Below are 14,774 nucleotides of genomic sequence, written 5' to 3' on the forward strand. Positions count from 1 at the left end.
CAGCACCGGTAAAGATTCCTCTCTGTTTCGTTTTTTTTTCAGTTAAGGATCTCTATCCACTTTACTGATTTACTTGAACCTTTTTTTGTTTTTGTTTTGTGTGTTATTAGAGGTTTCATCAATGATAACTTCTACGCGGAAGCATTCACACGGTCTAGATGGTCTTCCTTAAGTTGGGGACCTAGACGGATCAAGCAAGTAAGTTTTTGCCATTCACATAGTTACAATCACATAGATACTTAAGCAAAGTGGGTACTTTAAATGTGGACCAGGCATTGTTTAAGAAAGGCGTAAGCAACGAAGATTCAGATGCGGCCATAAAGCTTGTTTTTGAGAAAGACAACCAATGCAAAGAAACAGAAGTTAGTCACGGGATGTCCAAGGAAGCGATGGATCAGCTCTATGTTCAGGCGTCAAAGCGGTGGCTCCAAGGCAGAGACTTGCCTGTAGAAAATCGTAAAGCTAGAGTTATACGGTGGCTTCAGTACAGGGGATTCAACTGGGGTGTTGTCTCTCAGCTTATCAAGAGGCTAGAATCTCCACTGTCCTGAGTCTAAAGATCATTTTTTCTACATCTTTATGGTTTTGGTCCCTAGGTTTTTCTAGTTGTTTTGAATTTCTTCCCAGTTTATGTTCGAGTGAAGTTTAGCCCACAGTTTTTACAGTCAATAAATTCATTTATGTAAGTTTCATCCACTCAGGGTTAGCATTTATATATGAGCTCAAAGAATTTTAATGAAATCATCGTTTTTTTTTTCTAAATTTCAATGAGAAGACAAGGTCTAAATACATTAACAACAAATTTTAAATTAGTTTTATTTATAAAAAAGTAATGCAAACTGCATTTTTGAGATTTTGTTAAAAAGGTGATATGCAATGAAAAATATGTGAAAGATGATCATAGCAAATTTATATTATTATTAGTCTATAAGGTTTCCGTAAAGAAATGGTTATTCTCTACTCTTTCATCAAAAATATTAACTTTATATATTTAGATTAAGTTGTGTTTATATCTTGTAAACTCTTTATGCTATCAATAAAATTCTAATAGTTTATCAGAAAAAATACTGCGAAATTTTTATAACCAAGACTTAAATGATTAATCGGCTTGATATCTAATAGGCATAGTTAAATTGATTCAATTAGATGTGATAGAAACATACTATAAATTTGATATCTTCGTTTATTTAACTATGATTTTATTTTTATTAAGTTGTTATATGTCTTTAATGAAGATTTAAACTTTGTAAAAAAATTATTCTCATCAAATATCTTCGTCAATTAAATATACAAGCTTAAAGATTTCGCATGGAAACATGAAAAAAACACATTTTTGTGTTACAATTTATTTTACACCTTAAAATATCTGAACACTTCCAAATTTGTTCTCATACTTTTGAAATGGACAAAGTTATAGTGACAACAATAAAATTTTGTTTTATGGTTTTCAAAAGAATGTTTCATAATACTAGTAAATTATTTTATTTCTTTTTCAAAAAGAAAATCGCTGATCATGTTATTAATCTTGGATAAGAGAATGAAGAAATAAAATTCGCATGGAAACAAAATACTTTTTCTTGCGATGAAGCTTTGAGAAGCCTTGTTTCTGTTGCAGGCAAGATACACTATTGTTTTGAAGAATCAGCCCCAGGATGTGGGAACTGATGTATTGCTAGTAGAAATTCACAATAATGTTTAAGTATTTGACAAACTTTACTTTGACTTCACGTTTTTGCAAAGTCTTGTAAACCTTGTCAAAAATTACACATCATCAACATTTTTAATAAGGAATCTATGGTATATTGTGAACAAAAAGTGTACACTAAATCATATATAGTGAAACTAAAATCAACTAGCATAAGATTTTGACTTATGCAGACAACATTAAAAAAATTATTACTATTTGTAAGATATTTGGTTGCCCTTATGCTCCCTCTCTCTCTACCTCTTGTCTCCCCCGGAAGCGTACATATGCGTGCTATGACGCTTGGGACATTCACTATCACATATATCTTGAGGATGTTGTTTTTAAAAAAAAGTTATCATAGACATAAAATATTATATTTTAAATTGATTTATATTGAAACTAGTCGAAAATAAGGTATATAATCGCTAAAAACACTACAAATTAGAAGTATTAATTATTATCTATACTTATCCAAGTTGATCAGCGTATTGATCCTTAGTCAAATATACGTTTCCAAGAAACTCTCAGTTTTAGTAACTGAATAGATAGATATCCACAAGCCATTATAAATACGTATTCTCTCTACCAATCACCTCTCACATCAAAAGTTTCTTCATCTTTCTAGATTTGATGGACAGTGTGGTCCATCAAATCTATATATTTTCTAGTTATGGATATGAAAGCTCAGCAAATTATTGTCAAACAATTTTATACTCCTTCTATTTTTTATGTAAGTAGTTTTAGTTGAATGCACAAAGATTAAGAAATATATTATTTATTTTTAAAATAACATTTGGTATATAAATTAAATATATTTAAACCAATCATAAATAAGTCTATATTATTTGATTGGACACACTATATTAATAAAAGTAAAAGTTGCATAAAATAATGAAAACTACTTATATTTTGAAATAAATAAATTTTCCTTAAACTACTTATAATATGAAACGGAGGGAGTAGTAGTTAATCAGATGTGGCATATATTGAATGAAATTAAATGAATAAATCATTATCTTCTACAAACTATTATCAGTATGAGTCAATCTATCTCGTTAACATCGGGAATGTATACATTCTACAACAAGGACATTCCGCCGGAGACAAAATTTTCCATGTTAAATTTTATCTTATTTATAATCTACACAATTATATTTGCAAAATTGGTCATGACACAATTGCAAATACATTTGCATTTGAATACTGGATAATGTTTTTTTGTCCTACTAACCAAAACTAAACAAAATTAAATAGAACAACAAAGAGATATTTGGACCGGACAAGTTCTAAGTTCTAGTTTAGACAATACATTACAAACTGTCCTTTCCTAATATTTTTTTTCGACTGTTAATGGGCCGGGCCGAAATTGACTCAACTGGATGTGGGTAAATCTAACACAAAAAGGTGTGTTAATGGAATGGGTATTTTTTCGCAAACCCCTAAACGGCGTGAATCACAAATCAACCCCGATAAAAAAAAACAAAACGGCACAACGTCTTGGGCAAACTCGCCTCTTCTTCTTCTTTTTACGCAACTTCTTGGCACTTCTCTGACTGAGACACGCGAGAGAGAAGCCTTCCTCTGTGTATTCTTTTTCCGCTTGAAAACGAAGGGCTACAGGGTCCGTAGGGAGAGTAGAAAATCTGATGGGGAAGAGAAAAGAGCGGCGCTTCGCCGCTAATAACACGAGTCGTCGTGTCAAGCTTGATCTCTTCGCGGAACCCTCTGGTATGCTTCGTTTTCAGCTCTTTTTCGATTGATTTTAATCTACTGGGTCGTTTGGAACAACACCAAGGAGTATCTTTTTTGGTAAAAGGATTTGAATTTAGTTAGAATGGTTTATTTAGGGATTCGATCTTGTTTATGAATTGAAGAAAATTGAAGCTAGTTAATGAATATTAGGGATTGGATTAACTATTTATAGATACTGTAGGAGTTTCCCGATATAGTATTGTAGTTATCTCTCTTTTTGATGTATTTTTTTTTGTGCAGGAGATTTGGGTGGCTCAGATGTGCGTTGTGATGGAGTTGAGAAGAAAAAAACAGAGCCTAATGAGTTACCTAAGTCACCTTCGTCTTCAGGTGGGTTCCATCAGCTAGATCTTCACTTCAGCTATATGTAGCAACGCTCCACATCTTAATTGGGAGTGTTCTTATTTGTGTTCCAAACACATGTTATGTTCTTTGCCCCTCCCCCAAAAAATGTTCTCAGAGAGTAGAGAGTGGCTGTGGTGTTGGGGACATCGTATGACATCAGTTCAAGCCAGCCAGGCCACATTGATATTATGAATGAGTTACTCTATTTTTTGCAGCTTCAAGCTTACTAGCTTTATGGGAACTTTCTTCTTCTGGATATAGCTCCTAGCGGTTTGTATGTCTCTGGCTGTTTTGGCGTGCAATACGTAAACTGACTCGGCTTTGTCATTTTATTGTGACAGGTCGCTGATAAATCCTTCCCCAGACGCTATTCTTCATCCTTTTTTTTCAATATAACCTAAAATTGCATATAGCTTTTCTTTTCTAAAAGAATGTCAATTTACATAACTAAAGGCTAGTTATGTATATAGTGGGGATTCCAATGTTTTGACGCTTTAGTCTTTTTTATTTTCAGGGAAGAAAACAGAGAACCCTTTACTTTTACTTGGACAATATAGTGATGAGGAGGTAGAAGAAGAGGAGGAGGAGGATAAGGAGAAGGCAGGTGATGCTGCTGTCGATACTTCTTTAGCCAATAAAAATGAGCAGGTAACAATTATTAACTTCTATATATATATCGGCTTTACTGATGTTATCTCTGTTAGTCCTGATTAATTTTATTTAAACCAGGTTGAAGCACACAAAGATACAAATGTCAAATCTGGTGCAGACACGACTATGCAGATGGTTGACCGACAACAAACAGGGGAGGATTCTTCTGCTTCTTATTTTAAGGCGGAAGGGGGAAGTGGTTATGTCGCAGCGAGTAACTCGACAGCCTTTGATGGACTAAACAAGCAGACAAATCCTTCAGTTCAAGCATCTGGCACCGTGTCTTTAGAGTATCATGCTCCCGCTCCCACGGATGTTACTTCGCAGTGGAAGATGATTTTGCATGAGGAGAGCAATCAGTATTACTACTGGAACACACTAACTGGTGAAACTTCTTGGGAAGTTCCTGCGGTTTTGACTCAAACTGCTACGGCATATGGGACTGGATACAATGATTCTGGGCATATGGTTACAGACGCGTACAACTTGATTTCTGGTGTTGAACCAACCTATTTGCAGCAACCCATGGAAAATATGTACACAGGAACTGATGGTTCGACCTCCCTAACAGCTGAGCTGGGTGAAAGAAGCAAAAGTGAAGATCGTTATGCCAAAAGCTTAGGGAATGATGGTCATCAAGTTGAATGTCAGATAGATACTGCTGTTAATTACCAACCATGTCACGAGGAGCTTACAGGGCCAGGAGTATCAGATCATGTGCAGGCTACTGTTGATCAAGGAGCGACTACTGACCTCCCTTCTCGCCTGTTGAGCCAAACCGAAGGTTTACTGGAGAAGCTGAGGTCTCTGAAGAAGTAAGCATTCTTGTTTTCCCATGTTTGTTTATCTTATTTGAAATATGATTCTCTAATTTTCTAAAAAAATATAGGTCTCATGGGAACTTTCACAGCAATGAGCAGATATCAAAGTTCATACTGGAGCTTGAAGTGAGACATTCTGATGTAAAGGCGCTCTTAAATGATACCTCGCCTTTAGTTTCTTTTTGGCTCCACACTGAGAAAGAACTCAAGCGTCTTGAAGACGCCGTTAACGATGAGATTTACGAGCTTGCAAAATCTGCAGTAATGGATGGAATCGCAGAGACTGACAAGAGCTCTCCCAAAGAAAAGCTGGTAACTGATGAAACTCAGGACAGTGTTGAAGAAGGAGAGTTAGCTCAGTCTGGAAAAACTCTTCATTCAGATGAATCAGCTGATGCGAGTGGTGGCGATGGATCTCCCACTTACTCCCAAAGCAATCCAGCTGAGCAGTCTGATAACGTTACTACTTTAGATGAGATTCAGAAGGTAGGCTCCTCAGTTGTGGAAGATGTTGACATGGATGTGGATATGGAGGTTGAAGAACCAGTTCCAGTGCCTCCTTCCGATAGTAAGATGTTCAGTCAGACAGAGCCATCCAATCTTCACGCAGATGTTCCACCACCTCCGGGGGAAGAATGGGTTCCACCACCGCCTTCTGAGATTGAAGATGTTCCGCCACCACCGCCTGATAGTTTTAGTGAACCAGTTCCTCCACCACCACCTCTTGAAAATGATCATGTCCCTCCACCACCCTTGTCTAGTGACTCTGTGGGAGTACCCTACACCGTACCTCAATCTTACATTCAGCAACCTACTGATTATGCTGCTCAATACAACTTATCCTATCCAGAGTCCAGTTACCAATACATTACTAACGCTGTTGCTCCTAACACTCAGTTCTATGGCCATGTCGACGGATCTCAAGTCTCCCTGCCCCAGTCGGCATATTACTATGAAACTGTTCCCGGTACAAGTGAAGTTGCTCCTGTTGAAGCTTATTACAATCTCAATAGCGTAGCTCCGCTGTTTCCTGTCTCTGCAGAGACAACACTGAATCACGGTGGAGTTGGTTCTATTAACTACAACATCCCAAGCGATTCTTCTAAAGCTGTAGAACCTAGCTCCAAATCCAATGACTCTGCCGAAACAGCATCTTTGAGCTCTGCTACACAATCCACAGATGGTACAGGTGGAGCGTCTGTATTAGCGAAGGGTCAATCTAAAGGTATCATGATCTATCGACTCATCTTATTGTTCTTCTCTAATCGCATTCATAGTTTGAGCGTGGTCTGAGTTTTTGTCATTGGCTTTTGGTAACAGTGAAACGGCCTAAAAAGCGGACAGTTGTTGCTACTACATCCACATTGAGGTCAAACAAAAAGGTTTCTAGTTTGGTGGACAAGGTACGTTGTTTATCTCTTGAAAACCTCCTCACAGTCACACACTCCCTTTTCCTTAAAATTCTGTTAAATACAAAACTTTCAATGTCTCTTCACTTTGTGCTCATCAGTGGAAAGCTGCGAAAGAGGAGCTAAACGATAGTGAAGAAGAGGAAGAAGAAGATAATTACGGGATCCTAGATAGAAAAAGACGACGAGAAATAGAAGAATGGAAGTCACGACAGATTGCGAGTGGAGAGGCTAAAGACAATGCTAACTTCCAACCACTCGGTGGTGACTGGTGAGTTCCTCTTCGTAATGCAAACTTCATTTAGTTGACATGATGTGGTTAACATTGATGATATGATTTTTAGGCGTGAGAAAGTAAAAAGGAGGAAAGAACGAGGGAGACGTGAAGGTGATGATGAGCCTAAGAAGAAAGAAGACGAGCAACAAAAACCTGATCTGACCAAACTCTCAGCACATCTTCCCTCGGGATGGCAGGTATCTTTATTAAGCTCATTAGCCATTTCAGTAGCGTTTTGTTTTGCTAAAGACATTCTCAAACTCACTTTATCATCTCTCTCTCTGGCAGGCTTATTGGGACGAATCTACCAAGAAAACTTACTATGGGAATACAGTTACATCTGAGACCTCTTGGACACGACCCACTTCCAACACCTGAGTCTCTTTATCTGTTATCTTCACCCAAAGTTTTGTACTATTACTTACATTTCTAGAATACATTTGTTTCTTAGATTCTCTCATCTTCATGTAAATCTATTACAGAGCACAACGTGTTACATGTCTCATTTGTTGGAGACAAAATCTTTCTATTAGGAAATACTGTATAACGATTTAACATTCCCCAATGCAGACGCTAATCTTAGTTTCTCAATGCTCAAACCTTACAAACTTGTAAGTTACAAATTTAATTCATTTGTGCAAAAAATGAAAAGAAAGCCAAAGCCTATCTCACGATTTATATGTACACAAACGCATTAGTGTCTAATAAAGTTTGAATTGAAAAGAAACAACATTATATATCATTTAAGAGTTAGAGCCTGCTCCTGCCAACATGGAAAGGTTAGAGGGAATGGATATACAACGTGGCATAAAGGCACCTGAAGGAGCCAGGTTGTGTGGTTTGTGCACATAAACAGTTTAGCTTCAAGCTCGATGACTTTCCCATACCCGCCATCGAGCCAACACCACCACCTGTGCACGTGGAGACATGTTGTAGTCTTTGGTAATCATTTTCATAATGTAACCCGCAGGGACCTGAATTTGAAGCGAAGATTGCGAAGCTTGTGGAGTTAGGCTTCTCGAGAGAAGCAGTGGTACAAGCTCTGAGATTGTTTGAAGGAAACGAAGAACAAGCTGCTGGGTTTCTCTTTGGCGGCTGAAGATTATTAGAGAAATAAAATTGTCCCATAAACCAAAACACCAAACAAACTGTGATTTTATAAAGAGAGTCTTTTCAAACTGCCTTTATTATTTGTATCTTATTACCTCTTCTTTACAAAACATAGCAATTGTGTACCATCTCTTAGACCATGTGTTCAAGAGACATCCTCCCTCCAGTTGTTTTATGCTGTCGAGTAAGGCAAGCAGACTATCTTTAATTCGATTAGTATCATGGTTGTGGCGGGACCCACGTGAAAAAAAAGGGGTTGAGATAATCAGGCGCACATTAGCAGCAGTTTCATCATCCCACACGCACGCGCATTCTAGTTTCTAGCCGATAGAATTTGATTACACAAAAAGTAGCTAGCATCAGGGTTTTTAGCCGTTCTCTGAGATTCTTCTCTCTAATAAGGGGAGATGTTGAAACTAGGGTTTAGGTTATCGATTGGCATTCAACACCGCGTGCTCGTGATCCCATGGTTAGTCCTTCTTTCTCTTCTTATGATCCATCTTTGATTGGGCTTCGTTTCAAGAAAAGTTTGAGACTTTGATAGAATTTAAGTCGTGGGTAGCACTGGGTTTTGGGAAATGGACAAGCTTTTCTATCTTCTTCACGTTTTTTATTTTATTTTAGTACTGATTGTTTTGAACTTGTTACCAATGAGGACATACATATACGTTTCTATATAAAGCAAGAACGTAGTTGAAAATCCTCAGCCTTTCACTTGTAGGATGAAGAGACACTCTGTGACGCCAAGAATCTTGTGTTCATCAGAGAAGCGGGATTACAATTCCTCTGGACTCAGTAGGTATGTTCCCAAGAAGTCTCGGGAGATTAGTGAACAAGTGACATCTAAGCCTCTTGATAGCTCTGAGAAGAGTGTAAATGCTAGTAGATGGGATCGTAGTGTATCGGAGTCTATTAAAGCCAAGGGTAACACGAAAGAGGCTAAGGAGGAGGACTTGTATATGGATCTGCAAGACAGAAACGATGCTGGAGGTAGTTACATGGATGTGTCTTTTGATGGCTCTAATGAAGGTATTACTATGAGTTTGGAGAAGGGTATGTCTGCTGGTAGATGGGATCATTGTGTACCCGAGGGACCTAAAGGTGACTTTACAAGAGAGGGTGGAGCTGGTACGTATTCTCACCCGCAGGGTAAAAACGATGCTGGAACGTTCAGGAATGTGTCTTGTGATGATTCTGGGGAAGGTATTATTATTATTATTACATAAGCCTCTGTTTTTGGTACTTCAGTTTCTTATTTATTGAGAGTAACGTTTACATCACTGGGAAGTCTTCTATATTGTTCAAAAATATATTACTATTATTAATCAATCTATCCTAAATTACTATTTAATTAGATTTCACTATCATCTCTGAAATCATGCCTAATGGGACCTACATTTCTGTATTTCTTTGCAGAGTTGGAAGAGAGCAGTGAGGATGATAGATCAACGACGAAACAAGCTTATGATGAAATCAAGCGATATATGGATGCTGAGACTGCCAAGAGTAGCAAAGAAACCCAAGAGGCAGAGAACATGGCTATTCGTTATCTTGGTTTAAGGTTCTGTCTTTCACTTCACCCTTTGATTTTTTCTATAGTAGTAGTAGCTGCTTCAGTTTAAAGTGTATTGTTTCTATCTTCTTACTTTTTTTTTATTTTCTGCAATGGCCTCAGAGCATATACAGCATCTGAGCTGAAGAAGAAGCTCATTGGAAAGAAATATCCTCTTGAAATCGTTGACAGTGTGATCAATGACTTTCAGCACCGGTAAAGATTCCTCTCTGTTTCGTTTTTTTTTCAGTTAAGGATCTCTATCCACTTTACTGATTTACTTGAACCTTTTTTTGTTTTTGTTTTGTGTGTTATTAGAGGTTTCATCAATGATAACTTCTACGCGGAAGCATTCACACGGTCTAGATGGTCTTCCTTAAGTTGGGGACCTAGACGGATCAAGCAAGTAAGTTTTTGCCATTCACATAGTTACAATCACATAGATACTTAAGCAAAGTGGGTACTTTAAATGTGGACCAGGCATTGTTTAAGAAAGGCGTAAGCAACGAAGATTCAGATGCGGCCATAAAGCTTGTTTTTGAGAAAGACAACCAATGCAAAGAAACAGAAGTTAGTCACGGGATGTCCAAGGAAGCGATGGATCAGCTCTATGTTCAGGCGTCAAAGCGGTGGCTCCAAGGCAGAGACTTGCCTGTAGAAAATCGTAAAGCTAGAGTTATACGGTGGCTTCAGTACAGGGGATTCAACTGGGGTGTTGTCTCTCAGCTTATCAAGAGGCTAGAATCTCCACTGTCCTGAGTCTAAAGATCATTTTTTCTACATCTTTATGGTTTTGGTCCCTAGGTTTTTCTAGTTGTTTTGAATTTCTTCCCAGTTTATGTTCGAGTGAAGTTTAGCCCACAGTTTTTACAGTCAATAAATTCATTTATGTAAGTTTCATCCACTCAGGGTTAGCATTTATATATGAGCTCAAAGAATTTTAATGAAATCATCGTTTTTTTTTTCTAAATTTCAATGAGAAGACAAGGTCTAAATACATTAACAACAAATTTTAAATTAGTTTTATTTATAAAAAAGTAATGCAAACTGCATTTTTGAGATTTTGTTAAAAAGGTGATATGCAATGAAAAATATGTGAAAGATGATCATAGCAAATTTATATTATTATTAGTCTATAAGGTTTCCGTAAAGAAAATGGTTATTCTCTACTCTTTCATCAAAAATATTAACTTTATATATTTAGATTAAGTTGTGTTTATATCTTGTAAACTCTTTATGCTATCAATAAAATTCTAATAGTTTATCAGAAAAAATACTGCGAAATTTTTATAACCAAGACTTAAATGATTAATCGGCTTGATATCTAATAGGCATAGTTAAATTGATTCAATTAGATGTGATAGAAACATACTATAAATTTGATATCTTCGTTTATTTAACTATGATTTTATTTTTATTAAGTTGTTATATGTCTTTAATGAAGATTTAAACTTTGTAAAAAAATTATTCTCATCAAATATCTTCGTCAATTAAATATACAAGCTTAAAGATTTCGCATGGAAACATGAAAAAAACACATTTTTGTGTTACAATTTATTTTACACCTTAAAATATCTGAACACTTCCAAATTTGTTCTCATACTTTTGAAATGGACAAAGTTATAGTGACAACAATAAAATTTTGTTTTATGGTTTTCAAAAGAATGTTTCATAATACTAGTAAATTATTTTATTTCTTTTTCAAAAAGAAAATCGCTGATCATGTTATTAATCTTGGATAAGAGAATGAAGAAATAAAATTCGTATGGAAACAAAATACTTTTTCTTGCGATGAAGCTTTGAGAAGCCTTGTTTCTGTTGCAGGCAAGATACACTATTGTTTTGAAGAATCAGCCCCAGGATGTGGGAACTGATGTATTGCTAGTAGAAATTCACAATAATGTTTAAGTATTTGACAAACTTTACTTTGACTTCACGTTTTTGCAAAGTCTTGTAAACCTTGTCAAAAATTACACATCATCAACATTTTTAATAAGGAATCTATGGTATATTGTGAACAAAAAGTGTACACTAAATCATATATAGTGAAACTAAAATCAACTAGCATAAGATTTTGACTTATGCAGACAACATTAAAAAAATTATTACTATTTGTAAGATATTTGGTTGCCCTTATGCTCCCTCTCTCTCTACCTCTTGTCTCCCCCGGAAGCGTACATATGCGTGCTATGACGCTTGGGACATTCACTATCACATATATCTTGAGGATGTTGTTTTTAAAAAAAAGTTATCATAGACATAAAATATTATATTTTAAATTGATTTATATTGAAACTAGTCGAAAATAAGGTATATAATCGCTAAAAACACTACAAATTAGAAGTATTAATTATTATCTATACTTATCCAAGTTGATCAGCGTATTGATCCTTAGTCAAATATACGTTTCCAAGAAACTCTCAGTTTTAGTAACTGAATAGATAGATATCCACAAGCCATTATAAATACGTATTCTCTCTACCAATCACCTCTCACATCAAAAGTTTCTTCATCTTTCTAGATTTGATGGACAGTGTGGTCCATCAAATCTATATATTTTCTAGTTATGGATATGAAAGCTCAGCAAATTATTGTCAAACAATTTTATACTCCTTCTATTTTTTATGTAAGTAGTTTTAGTTGAATGCACAAAGATTAAGAAATATATTATTTATTTTTAAAATAACATTTGGTATATAAATTAAATATATTTAAACCAATCATAAATAAGTCTATATTATTTGATTGGACACACTATATTAATAAAAGTAAAAGTTGCATAAAATAATGAAAACTACTTATATTTTGAAATAAATAAATTTTCCTTAAACTACTTATAATATGAAACGGAGGGAGTAGTAGTTAATCAGATGTGGCATATATTGAATGAAATTAAATGAATAAATCATTATCTTCTACAAACTATTATCAGTATGAGTCAATCTATCTCGTTAACATCGGGAATGTATACATTCTACAACAAGGACATTCCGCCGGAGACAAAATTTTCCATGTTAAATTTTATCTTATTTATAATCTACACAATTATATTTGCAAAATTGGTCATGACACAATTGCAAATACATTTGCATTTGAATACTGGATAATGTTTTTTTGTCCTACTAACCAAAACTAAACAAAATTAAATAGAACAACAAAGAGATATTTGGACCGGACAAGTTCTAAGTTCTAGTTTAGACAATACATTACAAACTGTCCTTTCCTAATATTTTTTTTCGACTGTTAATGGGCCGGGCCGAAATTGACTCAACTGGATGTGGGTAAATCTAACACAAAAAGGTGTGTTAATGGAATGGGTATTTTTTCGCAAACCCCTAAACGGCGTGAATCACAAATCAACCCCGATAAAAAAAAACAAAACGGCACAACGTCTTGGGCAAACTCGCCTCTTCTTCTTCTTTTTACGCAACTTCTTGGCACTTCTCTGACTGAGACACGCGAGAGAGAAGCCTTCCTCTGTGTATTCTTTTTCCGCTTGAAAACGAAGGGCTACAGGGTCCGTAGGGAGAGTAGAAAATCTGATGGGGAAGAGAAAAGAGCGGCGCTTCGCCGCTAATAACACGAGTCGTCGTGTCAAGCTTGATCTCTTCGCGGAACCCTCTGGTATGCTTCGTTTTCAGCTCTTTTTCGATTGATTTTAATCTACTGGGTCGTTTGGAACAACACCAAGGAGTATCTTTTTTGGTAAAAGGATTTGAATTTAGTTAGAATGGTTTATTTAGGGATTCGATCTTGTTTATGAATTGAAGAAAATTGAAGCTAGTTAATGAATATTAGGGATTGGATTAACTATTTATAGATACTGTAGGAGTTTCCCGATATAGTATTGTAGTTATCTCTCTTTTTGATGTATTTTTTTTTGTGCAGGAGATTTGGGTGGCTCAGATGTGCGTTGTGATGGAGTTGAGAAGAAAAAAACAGAGCCTAATGAGTTACCTAAGTCACCTTCGTCTTCAGGTGGGTTCCATCAGCTAGATCTTCACTTCAGCTATATGTAGCAACGCTCCACATCTTAATTGGGAGTGTTCTTATTTGTGTTCCAAACACATGTTATGTTCTTTGCCCCTCCCCCAAAAAATGTTCTCAGAGAGTAGAGAGTGGCTGTGGTGTTGGGGACATCGTATGACATCAGTTCAAGCCAGCCAGGCCACATTGATATTATGAATGAGTTACTCTATTTTTTGCAGCTTCAAGCTTACTAGCTTTATGGGAACTTTCTTCTTCTGGATATAGCTCCTAGCGGTTTGTATGTCTCTGGCTGTTTTGGCGTGCAATACGTAAACTGACTCGGCTTTGTCATTTTATTGTGACAGGTCGCTGATAAATCCTTCCCCAGACGCTATTCTTCATCCTTTTTTTTCAATATAACCTAAAATTGCATATAGCTTTTCTTTTCTAAAAGAATGTCAATTTACATAACTAAAGGCTAGTTATGTATATAGTGGGGATTCCAATGTTTTGACGCTTTAGTCTTTTTTATTTTCAGGGAAGAAAACAGAGAACCCTTTACTTTTACTTGGACAATATAGTGATGAGGAGGTAGAAGAAGAGGAGGAGGAGGATAAGGAGAAGGCAGGTGATGCTGCTGTCGATACTTCTTTAGCCAATAAAAATGAGCAGGTAACAATTATTAACTTCTATATATATATCGGCTTTACTGATGTTATCTCTGTTAGTCCTGATTAATTTTATTTAAACCAGGTTGAAGCACACAAAGATACAAATGTCAAATCTGGTGCAGACACGACTATGCAGATGGTTGACCGACAACAAACAGGGGAGGATTCTTCTGCTTCTTATTTTAAGGCGGAAGGGGGAAGTGGTTATGTCGCAGCGAGTAACTCGACAGCCTTTGATGGACTAAACAAGCAGACAAATCCTTCAGTTCAAGCATCTGGCACCGTGTCTTTAGAGTATCATGCTCCCGCTCCCACGGATGTTACTTCGCAGTGGAAGATGATTTTGCATGAGGAGAGCAATCAGTATTACTACTGGAACACACTAACTGGTGAAACTTCTTGGGAAGTTCCTGCGGTTTTGACTCAAACTGCTACGGCATATGGGACTGGATACAATGATTCTGGGCATATGGTTACAGACGCGTACAACTTGATTTCTGGTGTTGAACCAACCTATTTGCAGCAACCCA

At 36.3% G+C, this 14,774-nt stretch overlaps 3 protein-coding genes across 6 annotated transcripts; all 3 read left to right on the plus strand.

Moving 5' to 3' along the window:
- Window positions 1-42: 42 nt before the first annotated feature.
- LOC130505815 (uncharacterized) lies at window positions 43-686 on the plus strand (the record flags this gene model as incomplete). The annotated part of the gene is made up of 2 exons (XM_057000427.1): window positions 43-198; window positions 273-686. Coding segments are annotated over 2 exons (435 nt in total), but the record flags the coding sequence as incomplete, so codon positions are not given.
- Window positions 687-3,176: 2,490 nt separating this feature from the next.
- On the plus strand, window positions 3,177-7,541 carry LOC108811825 (uncharacterized). Of its 4 annotated transcripts, none has more exons than XM_018583923.2 (9): window positions 3,177-3,415; window positions 3,680-3,769; window positions 4,299-4,432; window positions 4,514-5,250; window positions 5,325-6,481; window positions 6,577-6,659; window positions 6,767-6,936; window positions 7,010-7,139; window positions 7,231-7,541. In XM_018583923.2, exons 1-9 carry the CDS (start codon window positions 3,334-3,336, stop codon window positions 7,318-7,320), a joined length of 2,673 nt encoding a protein of 890 aa, XP_018439425.1. In that variant the 5' UTR covers window positions 3,177-3,333; the 3' UTR covers window positions 7,321-7,541. The 4 variants fall into 4 exon arrangements, with proteins under 4 accessions (XP_018439425.1, XP_018439426.1, XP_056856404.1 ...); XM_057000424.1 differs by lacking the exon at window positions 3,177-3,415 and adding an exon at window positions 4,000-4,125 and having other exon boundaries at window positions 3,682-3,769; XM_018583924.2 differs by lacking the exon at window positions 3,177-3,415 and having other exon boundaries at window positions 3,680-4,125.
- Window positions 7,542-8,329: 788 nt separating this feature from the next.
- On the plus strand, window positions 8,330-10,574 carry LOC130505814 (uncharacterized). The gene is made up of 6 exons (XM_057000426.1): window positions 8,330-8,521; window positions 8,774-9,255; window positions 9,469-9,613; window positions 9,728-9,820; window positions 9,923-10,010; window positions 10,085-10,574. The coding sequence occupies exons 1-6, from the start codon at window positions 8,460-8,462 to the stop codon at window positions 10,361-10,363; spliced, it is 1,149 nt and encodes a 382-aa protein (XP_056856406.1). The 5' UTR covers window positions 8,330-8,459; the 3' UTR covers window positions 10,364-10,574.
- Window positions 10,575-14,774: the final 4,200 nt, after the last annotated feature.

The sequence above is a fragment of the Raphanus sativus genome, unplaced genomic scaffold, assembly GCF_000801105.2.
Source record: "Raphanus sativus cultivar WK10039 unplaced genomic scaffold, ASM80110v3 Scaffold2602, whole genome shotgun sequence".
In the NCBI taxonomy this organism is placed as follows: domain Eukaryota; kingdom Viridiplantae; phylum Streptophyta; class Magnoliopsida; order Brassicales; family Brassicaceae; genus Raphanus; species Raphanus sativus.